Source organism: Lotus japonicus, chromosome 1 (assembly GCF_012489685.1).
Source record: "Lotus japonicus ecotype B-129 chromosome 1, LjGifu_v1.2".
Taxonomy (NCBI): Eukaryota; Viridiplantae; Streptophyta; class Magnoliopsida; order Fabales; family Fabaceae; genus Lotus; species Lotus japonicus.
In genome coordinates, this window is record NC_080041.1 from 109,078,274 (window position 1) to 109,090,268 (window position 11,995).

General features: G+C 34.2%; 1 protein-coding gene across 1 annotated transcript; it reads left to right on the forward strand.

Annotated features, from left to right (window-relative positions):
• Positions 1 to 8,342: 8,342 nt before the first annotated feature.
• LOC130729072 (heavy metal-associated isoprenylated plant protein 26-like) lies at positions 8,343 to 9,148 on the forward strand. Its single transcript, XM_057580698.1, has 2 exons — positions 8,343 to 8,510; positions 8,607 to 9,148. The coding sequence occupies exons 1-2, from the start codon at positions 8,433 to 8,435 to the stop codon at positions 8,988 to 8,990; spliced, it is 462 nt and encodes a 153-aa protein (XP_057436681.1). The 5' UTR covers positions 8,343 to 8,432; the 3' UTR covers positions 8,991 to 9,148.
• Positions 9,149 to 11,995: the final 2,847 nt, after the last annotated feature.

Below are 11,995 nucleotides of genomic sequence, written 5' to 3' on the forward strand. Positions count from 1 at the left end.
GCTTCAGGTGGTTGCTTCGTCGTTTGTGGTGGCGACGGTGGTCGGCGATGTAGATGGAGGAACTGGAACAGGGCATGGATGGGAGAACGAACAGTAAAACCGACAACTTAGTATGGGTAGACTGATAGGGGGTGTTTTTGTAAAACCAACAAATGATTTTTTTAATGTTAACTAATCTCATCCATGAATTTAAAAAAACATTAAATCGAACGGTGAAAAATTAACTGAACCACGGTGGGTGCTAGGCAAAACCCGTAATGAGCGTCAGCTATATTATATATATAGCTTTGTTTGGGGCAGTGGCGGATCCAGGACCCGGGGTCAGGGGGTTCAAATTTTTGGTTCAAGCATATCATAATCAGAATTCTTTATATACCTCATGACCAATAATCAAGGTCAAGATTGTGTTGTCCTAACAACACTTACATAGCACATAAACAGTTTGCTTCAATTCAAGCTTATACCAAGGGAGATAAAAAAATCACATCAACACACATTTCACTCAAATGTAGCACATAATTAGCATTTCAAGTCGGTGCATAACTGTCAAGTTTTCATAGTACTATAATGTGGTATTTCATTAACCAAATGCAATATTTCAACAACAAATTATGAAAAGGGGTACTTTTAATAGGAAGTAGAAAGATAGAACTGAAAAGAGAGAAAAATGTAACTAAATTGAATGACTAATTTTCATTACTTCAACTAACTAGCTCTAGCTCTAACAGGATACAAATTAGAGGAAGAGAAAAAAATAGACAAAGAAAGAAAGCAAATAACAGCAACAATGAGAATTGCAGGGGAGAAAAATGCAGAATAACACAAATCAGACAGGGAAACAATGACTTGAGCCAAAGGAGTAACTTGGCTATCAGTGACCAGTCAATCAAAAAATAAAAAACCTTCATATCCATAGCAATTTAGAATAGAACTTTCCTGTAGACAAAGCAAAATCTAAATCATCTAATGTCGTTGCCCTTTGTAAAAAAGATGACAGATATCCAGATTACCCAAGCTCCCATCGCTTGCTTCTAACTCAATTAGTTTTTCACCCCCCTCAAGTTGAAAATAGGTGAAATATATATCAAATTATCAATCAATCATGGGTTTTCAGAATTTCAGTTTTCACCCAAAATCAATTTAGCAATCAAGCTTCAGTGCTTCACACAAGAATTAGGGAAAAACAATAAACACCTTTTCATGGGAATAAAATTCTCGATTATTGTTACTTGAGAGAAATTGGAGGAAAATGGAGGAAAAAATTCAACAACAAACAGGTAACTTGCTCAATTTTCCAAATAGTTTGACTCACCACTCCTAACGCTTTTCTCACTCTCAATCGGAATAGCGGAATCAATATAGAGAACCTGAGTGAGAAATTGCAAATCGGTGGGATCACGATCGGAACGAAAAGATTCTGCAGGATTATGTCGGTGTTTGGCAACTCGGAAAATCTCCGAGAAAATAGAGGAAAAGGAAAATTCTAGAACAGAGCGAGAAAAGGAAAGAGATTTTGGTGGAAAAAAATACGGAGTTAGCAGAGCTGCAGAGATACAGAGATAGAGAGGGAGGGACTGGTGGTGGCCGGTGGCGCGCCGACGCTGTGCGTGTGTGCTTGACCAGACGTCCAGACCTAGGGTAGCAGAGCGAGAGTAAGAGGGTGAGGCTGAGTGAGTCTGTACGTGTGTGAGAGAGAGAGAGGAGTAAGGTGCAAATTAAAATTCTCAGAGGGTTCAAAAAAAACTATATAAGAGGGTAAGTGAAAATTTTGTTTTTTTCAGGGGGTTCAACTGAACCCCTCACTATGCTGTGGGTCCGCCCCTGGTTTGGGGAATAGATCGATCGAAGAGAACCGAAAGCGAAAGAGTATAAAGAGCACAAATTATGAAACAAAACGATATGAATAAAAAGTACGTTGTTTTTGCTATAAGTTCATTTTAAAATTTAAATTGTAAAATGTAAACATATGGTGGTTGAAAAAATAAAAAATTGCAGCGCGCACACACGATATATATAATTAAAGTTTGGAGGTTATAGTGGAGCTATCCTTTTTGGAACTGCACACTGACGAAACCATGGTATGATGATGAACCCTGCCTTGGACGGTTGTGGAGTGGTGAAACCCCAAATCACGGAAACAATATTATAGTAGTTTGTTTATGTCCTGCAAATAGGAGAAGGAAATCCTGTTTGATGATAAAACTCATAAGTGTCAAGTCATCGCATATATTTTTGTTTTTGATTTATATAGAAGGAGTGGAAAGTAGGAGAGACGTAGATGGAGACAGATTTGAACATATGTCCATGTCATGTTGTGGTGTGGTGAGGTGGAGAGTGGTGGTGGAGCCACATGCAGGCCACCCACCTTGACCACATGAATATATAGTTCATCACTGCTAGCTTGGCCCTTGTGTAACGGCAACCAAAAACATGTGAAACCAACCTACTGATAATAGTCTAATTTACAAAGTACCATGCCATGCACCCCGATCGACATTAATATAATTGACTCACCTTCATAATTGTTATCATCGTCACGTACTCGATCACTTTTCTTTCTTTTTCTCTTTCTCTCGTGGGAAATAGGAGATATATAATTGCTTTGTTGAACTGAAACCAATTTATATTATTAAAGTCAGTCGGGGATGTACAATTGTATATGTTCAATTTCTGGCATTTGACACAACTAGTTACATATTTTAAGTTCAATTATCATTTCTCAATAAGTTGAGGGTTTGAATTTCTCCGCATTGAGTAAAATCTCTGTTAATGATGAACAATTTTCTTAGAAAAATCCCAACACCAATATCTAGAAGTGAGTCTTTACTGAACATACTATTACGCCTTACGTACCCAGCAATTTAAAGGTGTTTTCTATAACTTCTATCATTTTTTTTTTTTAAAAAAATCTTGCATTTGTCGCAAAAAAGTCTTTGCTGCAACTCCTCAACGGCTTCCCCTGCCTCTGTTTGTTTATTGAACGTACCTTGAGAAATGCGCGCGACATGGAACTTGTGCAGTATATAAGGGCAGTCCCACCTCCGACCCCTACGTTAAGTTATGTGTCCATATGTAGTTGAAGTGGACTACTTAAAATAGAAACAGTCAGAACAATCAAGTCAATTTTGAATGATATTATTGCCTTGCTCATCACGGAACTTGGGTGATTGTCTTTGAACCAAGAAAATTCTTTGTTGGTCGACAGTCCCTCTCCCTAGTTCACACTTCGATTCTTCCCAATACAATTGATTGTTTGTATCTAGCTAGTAGCTACAACGATCGATAGAGATAATTAGATAATCTGATCTCTACATGCACTTCATTGATTGTTGGTCAATATTTTTTTATAAGCCTTGAAATATATTGAAATGAAGTACAAAGAGTACATCAGTCTAATACACATAGGAAAAAATAAAAAAACAACACTAAAAACATCATATATATTACAACAACATGAGAGCCTTCTATTGCTAACATTACCCACCACTTCTAAGGAGGAAAGACAAAAGAAAAATGTCTGATTAACCCCTTCAAACGTAAAGTTTTTCAGGAACAATTCAGTTATTCAATTAAGAGATAGAAACAATGAAAAGAAAAGAGGATGAAAAGAACAAATAGAATGAAAATATGGTAGGATTTATATTGTGAATGATATTTTAATTAAAAGATAAAATACTTACACATATTTAAATTCCTTTGTTCATAAAGAAAAACAGTAATGGGGTACCCTCATAATTCTAACTAAATAAAGAAATATGGAAAAAAATCAATCTAGATATAATAAAGATATTATCAATTTTTTTTTTTCAAATTCTAACACCTATGTTTATGATGTTACTCAACAACTTACTTGTTGCGGAGGTTGATCTGATTGACTCCTCAATTAACTCGTCACATACCATACTTATACCTCTCAACATTCATAGTTGAATACCATAGTACTGTTTAGAAGGTTCCGACAACTACACCTTTGACGACCATGCCATCAATAACCATGCCTTTGTCGACTAAGACCCACACCTGATCGAGCACCTTCTCCGATCACAACCATCCCTAAGGGATTTGTACGATCACCCCTCCCCCTACAACTACTACTCACTTCTAGTCCTAACACCCAAGACGTTTATGTCACCTCATCACGAGATCCTAAAGCTAGCAACATTGTAGGTGTGAGGTTAAGACTCCGGGTCTCACTCACGAGGTATCTTCAGCCATGAAATCTCTGAAGATAGCAGTGTACCCAACGATTAAGGCTAGACACTCATTACAATCCTCGAGACCTCCCTAACACACCCACAGGTATAAAAGGTCAGACTCAAGTATAAAGCAGACACACACATCTTATTCCAACATTTAAATAAATCCCAAACTTCTCTATCACTAACTTAGGTATTAAAATGTCTTCATAGGGACCCCTCTTGGGTTTGACAACAAGGGACGACCTCAAAACCTTCTGTCCTTCTCCTCAATCATCTTTGCACACGAGCTTCGTTGTTTCCTCTTCAATCAACAATGTTGCAGTGATTTGACAGATTAGTCCAATAATTAATTTAATTTATATGTTCATTTCTTTTGTCATAACAGCGAAAACATGCATTGATCCCCTTTTGTCATAACAACGAAATCATAGTCATATATAAGATGAGAAGCTAACTAACCTCTTGGGTGTGTTTGGATGACGCAAGAAAATAAGTAGAAAGGTAACAGAAATAAAAGAAAATGTAGAGAAAATAAGTAGAATTTATAGTTGTTTGGATTGATAGAAATATGAAGAGAAAATGAGAAGAAAAGTAGAATTAAAAATAATTGTTGTACATAATTATTCTTCTGAGGGTGACTAAATGACCCACGAGAGATACTTAACCCCACCTTAATAGACTAATAAGATTATTTTATGAATAAAATATACAAATTATATTTCACTTATCTTAAATGTGATTGGTCCACCTAGGATTATGAGTTATTAAATTAAATTTTTCAATAGGTCATTCAGAAAACTTCAATTGTTTTGCCCTTGAATATGTGAAATATAGTATAAGAAAATATGTCTTTTAATTTGTACATGGCATAATGGGAATGGAGTTTCTGCACACAGTTTTCTCGCTATTATTGGAGCCTAGAAAAATTTATGAGGGCCCCTAGCTAATCTTTTCTTTCATGTGTGTTTTCTAGAGACAATGTACTTTTTCACACTGTTTTCTTGAGTCATGTTTAATTTCTTTAGTTTCAAACATAGCCTTGGTCTGGTCTAGTGGAAGAAAATTCAATTCAGTGGGTATATACTATATAGAGTGTTGGTTGGTGCGATCATGTCGATATTGATTTCTCCTATACATTATACATATACCACTACATTGGAGGCCAACGCACGCAACTCATGTGAATTTTGGAAGTCTCTGTTTGTGGGCAAATTTAAAGACCCCTTTCGGATATATATTGGGATTGGGATATATATTGGGATTGGGATGGGGTCGCTTGTCTTTGCCTAACCCAAAACAGAGTAATGAGACTTGAGATAGAGGTTAGAGTGCTTAATTGATCTCTTGTAACATTGACTATAAGTCAACACCCCGCTACAACTTGCACCTTTTATTGGTTACGAATACCAACCAGTAATATTTCAAAAAAAATAATACCAACCAGTATCAAAGATGGCATGTTTATATAACCTTAACAAGATTTTCATATCATATAAGTCTTTCAATAAATCATCACATATATAGGGGACCGGATTTGGTACAGTTCAAAATGGTGTAGCTAGTTAGTGAGGCAAGTGAAATGAAGATATTGGATGATTGTAGAACAGCACAAATATATCGATCTAATAAATCAGACATCAACCCCAAAATAATTGAGTCTTGTGATCTTTATTATTTAACAGCTCTGATTTGTTAACTGAACTCATTTTAGTAACTTTTTTACTGCACCAAAATTCAGGTCCTTCCCAGTTCCCAGGGTTGGTGTCATGAACTCATGGTATATACATAAAAATCAAAGTTTATATATGGTGTACCATAAAAGTATTTATAGATTGGAATGAATTGATTTCAAAGAGTAAGCCAATTCTTTTTTATCAAAATGTTTAAATAAATACGCAAAGGGGTTGAGAAGACAGAGGGAGTTCTTGGACCAAAGAAATAAGACGTCCAGAGAATCTGACGCAATAATTTTACTAAAAACCTTAAGACATTGAGTTTATGGGTTCCATTTCTATAAAGTCTATACCTCACCCATATTTAACTAGTGTGAGACTCTAACTCACACTTGAATTCTCAACAAAAGGAACAACATGAAAATAAAGACATTGTTTATTTATGGGTTGGTATAAGTTGGGTTGCCATGCCATGTAGAATCCTGAATTCCTAGGCCCTTTTTTTCCCAATGGAACTCTTGTGTTGGGTTGGACAGTAGTACTTTCACTTTCAAGTGAATGGAAAAACAAACCGGCACTAAATCTTTAAGAATGATGCAACAATTCACAAATACATGAGGAAATGAAAAACAAGCGTGCACACTAAAGCAAAAAGCTAAAAACATGATGCAAAGCTAGGTCATTCAAAAGCCTCTAGAAAATCGCAGAAACCAGAGTAGCTAATTGACTTATGAGCAGAGAAAAAATCCTTTTAAACAATAGCTTTTTATCATCTAATCTTTTTGTTTAAAATTTACATTCAATCAAATTTCAAACAGTTTGAGCTGAACCATTAATTTTTCTTTCGTTTAATTTTTTTCCTTCAAATAGGGAAATAATTAATATTAAAATATTTAATAACTTTATTAAAGAATATATCGAAATGTTAAATATCTTTTTTTTTTGTCAAAATCTCACTTATATTTCATAACCAAATAATGATTTTGTTTTTGTCAAACAACCATATAATGATTGCGTTCTCCTATTTTTTTTATCGATGGGCTAGCCCAATTCATTCCGAGATCCAACAACAATATTCTGTGAGCCCACTAAGATTTTCAGTATCAACCGACCCAAAAGGAAGCTAAGTTTTTCATTTACAATAGCAATAAAATGATTGAAGAGCACTGTAGCTAGCACCATAATAATTTCTAGAAGTTACACATTGGTTATAAATATGACTAAATACGTGATTATAAAACGTAGAGCAACCCTCAACTCTTGAGCTAACTTTTGAGTTTAGTTAGACCTTCGTAATTCCAAAAATAATAACTCATTTAGAACAACATAAAAACAAAAGAGAGGACCGAGTAAAGGATTACCTAATTTTGATTGTTAACTAGTAACTCGGTAAATAAAGGTTTACATATGCATTTTGTAGTTTAAGAGCATCATTATCCAAGAAACTCATTAGAGTTTCTAATTTAAATTTTGGTAATGCCACATTATTTAAACCACTTTCATAAACTCTACTCACTGTTTACTCTAATCCAGAAATTCTAAAAAGTTTCTTAAATGGATCCCACAATATACCCCACTACTTTCTTGTAAATCCAGTTACCTATTTATTTACTTTTTTATTTGTTTTTTATTTATTTTTTAATCATTAAATTTAGAAGAGAAACTTTGAGCAAATTTCTCTAGAAAGAAACTTTGGAGCAAAGTTGCTTGTCATGTAGAGAAACTTAATTTTCTGCAACAGTTAAAAAATTTTACTTCAGATAACATGTCATAAAGAAATTTTAGTTTCTTTGTTGCTGATGCTCTAAGAAGAATTTAGTATTGAGGCCAGGGTGAGAAGAGAAGATATTTTGTTTGTATAGCATTGAAGATATTTGTGTTGGGCCCAACCTACAATGTGGAGATTCAAATATGTGATTATGAATGATTAATGGAAAAGTAATGGAGTCTGTTGTGATAACAACAACCGTAAGAGCCGAAAAGAAAAGGAAACAATTAAAATGTGGAATGGGACCAAATGTAGCGCGTTCCATATATTGGGTTCCAGCGTTACGCGTCCCCACAGACACTGTTTTGGGACACTACTCACTTGTCTCTTCCCCTGTTCCACGCTTCGCTTAGGCCCGTGTGTGAATGAATCCAATCCACCATTTGCTACCATGGATGTTCCCGAGAGTTAACTCAAGTAATAAGAACTAGGGGACATACGAGTTTGGGATGGGAAAGTCCAGGGTTCAAATCCTGAAAGAGAAATTTGAAGGAATTTTCTAACTTACTAGCGACGAACCACTAACATTTACCAATAAAAAAAAAAAACTTGTTACTATCGATTTCTGTAACCATCACAGTTCACTAGAGTTGGACACGTGTCTTCAAATCTCATCCAACGGACGGACGTCTCAGATTCATTCCCCTAAGCTAATCAATCTGTGTTGTTATCTGTTTGCAGTACTTGCTTATAAAATTGCCCAAACCAAAGCATAGAATTAGAATCTCTCACAGTTCTTTGTTCAGTAGTGTTCAGTTACTGCTAGAAATTATACTACTTAGATTTACAAAAATGGGTGCTCTTGATCACATCTCTGATCTCTTTGACTGCTCCAGCGGAAGTTCACACAAAAAACGCAAACAATTGCAGGTACGTAATCCAATCCATAGATCTCAGATCCATAAATTACTTCTTCTTTCATTATTTCTTTATTCATGTATATATGTGTGATACTGATGGATGCAGACGGTGGAGGTGAAAGTGAAGATGGACTGCGACGGATGCGAGAGGAAGGTGAGGAAGGCGGTGGAGGGTATGAAAGGAGTGAACTCGGTGGATATTGAGCGCAAGGCCAGCAAGGTCACCGTTACTGGGTATGTGGAACCCAACAAGGTTGTGTCCCGCATCGCTCACCACACTGGGAAAAAGGCAGAGATCTGGCCCTATGTTCCATACGACGTCGTTGCTCACCCCTATGCCCCTGGTGTGTATGATAAGAGAGCACCTTCTGGTTATGTCAGAGACGCTGAGCAAACTCAGTATTCCCAGCTCACACGTGCCAGCTCCACGGAGGTCCGGTACACCACCGCTTTCAGCGACGAAAACCCCACCGCCTGTGTCGTCATGTGAATGTGAATTTGTAATTAAACCAAACTATATAGTACTAGTTATGATATGATTATGAATGAATAGGAGGAATGCTTGCTTGCCTAGTAGCTAGCTTTTTGCTTTCTTCCTTCCCTGTAAGTCTGTAACATTAAATCAAATTGGGCAGATTAGATTTCTCATGTTCCTTCCTTGTAAATTACTAGTATTTTGGTTTTGAGCTCAATCATGAATCATGATTCTTCCAATTCATCTTCCTTAACTACTTGGTAATGGTTACCTGCCTAGCTAATGCTTCTATGAGTGAGTTCATACCCTTTCTAATCCAACATTGAGTGTAAAATGCATGCTGACTTTATTGTACAATAGGCCCCGTTTGAAACACGACTTAATTAACCATTTATTGTCTTGACAATAAGCGCTTGTTCATTAGCTATTTTAAAATATTTATTAAAATAAATTGAAAATAAGCTATATATAAGCATAAGCTCTTTTTCATAAGCTATTCTGAATATCTTATGAAAATTAGCTCAAAATAACTTTTGGTATGCCATAAGCTCGTTACATAAACTCTCTCAAACACTGATATAAGAGTTTATGTTATCAGATAAACTCAAATGAGTTCTTCCAAATTGGGTCCGATCCCACTCACGGCCCATGTTTATCCATCAATCAAATATTTTTATGCTACAATTGGATCCTTCAATTTATTTCTCTCTCAAAATATCTCTTCTTCTTGCTCTTTTCTCAATCAACTAAATTTAATATAGAGTTTAATGGTTTTGCACTGTCTCGCTGTAAAATATTTTTACACATACATTATGATTATGAATGAATGAAATCCTCAATCAACTATATTTAATTTAAAGTTTAATGACTGTGCACTGTCGTTGTAAAATATTTTTACACAGACGTTTAATAATTGAATGTCACGTATTTATAAGCATTAATGTTCCTTTTTATTTTAATTAAATTTAAAGGTCATTTTCTGATTCGGCAACTTATTCTTTAATTTATTTCTTAATTTATTACACAATATTCAAAATTTCTTTTTTTTCTTTTTCCTTCTTTAGAAAAATAATATATAAATATTATAATAATAATTATTGTTTATGGAGTACTAATTATTTACATTGACTTTTCATCGGTTACTTATTAATTATTACTGTTTGTTTAATACTCATGCCAAAATCTTTAATGGACAGTTGAAAAGCAATCTTGTAGTAATTAATCACATTAATTTAGATGAGTATTTTCTATTAATATCTACTATAACTGGGAATATATATATTTTGATATTTTTTTTTATTATTTACCACAAATGGGAACATATTAATATTTATCAAATGAGATATTTGATTGAAACCCAACCCATCTAAAATCCCTAGAAAGTGGGCTTTGTTCAGCGAAGTGAGAGTGAGGGGAATTCTTTCTTTAGACTTGTGAGACTTGTTTTAGCTCCGACTGGAATTGAAAGAGGGATAGAGTAAGATGGTGCCATTCCAATAGTAATATTTTTCTGCATTTTTAATATGTGAAAAGAGTTAACTTTGAAAAATTGTGTATTACAGCGGCTGACAAAACAGGGAAAAATAAACTTTTTCTGATGAATTATGAAAATAATAATAACCTAAAAGCATTTTCAGGTTTTCTTTCCTTCCCAATATATTAGATCGCAATTTTTAGTGTATAATCTTAAATATTCTATGATACCCTGCATTTACCATCAAGTAACGGTAAAATCAAAGCTACTGTGCTTAGTTCAGCACAAAAACAATTTAATAGATTTACATCCATTTACCCTTGGGTTCCAATTTCAATGATGTTATCTTTTTAAATTTCATTTTTTCCTTTCATATTACATCATCTACCACATTTCGACTTGTCACTCTGTTATATCTTTATATCCCTCTATTGTCTGCGAGTGTATTAGGTGTGAACAAACAAATTTTCCGCACAAAAAATTGGGATAATTGATTTTTTTTCTCTCTCAAAAAATGTCAAGATGTCTACCTTTCCCTCCACCAAACTATGTGAAAGATGGTATAGGAGGTGATGCACTCTTAAAACAACTAGAGGTCAGTTCCAACGTCGTGTAAAAGTTTTTTTCTTTTAAATTTATTGGATTGCGATTCATGTAAAATGTGCACAGGAAATGGAAAAAAAAAACTTAGTTTTAATAGAACCATAAGCATTGACTACTCATCTGCTCCATTTCTTTATAATCGAAGCAGGAATAGATGATTTATTGACACTTTGAAAATGAAAGTTTTTCTTCTTATTTATGAGTGGATCAGATATATTTATACTTCGATTGGGTTTTTTATATTAGATTTGCATATTCTTTGGGCGTATATAAGAGCAATTAAGGTTTATTAGTTCAATGCCTATAGGAATCTTTGAGTGGATCAGATATATTTGTACTTCGATTTGGTAGCAGTTTTTAAAATTATTCTTCGTTTGTTTTGTATGACACACCGAAGTGTCTAGTCGTAACAATCTTTGCATTCATAATTTAGTGTAGTGACTATTGGTAGCTGGTTATAAACATGATTCGGAGACATGTAAGAAAATTATATATGAAATTTATACAAATATGAATGGTCTAAACAAATTGTAATTTTGACCTATTGGGGCTGATTTTGATTAAAATTTTGACCTATTTGTGCTTATAATAGTTGCAATTAAGAGGAGATTTCTGGTTAAGATTTAGATTTTATTTTCAGATATTGTTTTGATTTGTTTTCATATTATGATTATATTAAAATAATATTAGTTATTCTTAAAATCAAGATTACATATAAATTTAAATGTATTTAAGACTTTCTTTATCCCTTGATTTTAAAAATCAGATGTTATCTCATATTACTTCATTAGTAGATTTGTTATTTTTCTGGTATGTATTTGCTCTATGGAATTAACCTGAAATTGGTGATTGTTACCCATAATGTTGTCACATGCAATTCTCACTTTTGACAGGGTTAGTTCAATTTGTAGAAACTGATGAAGACTTGTTCTCATCATCTAAA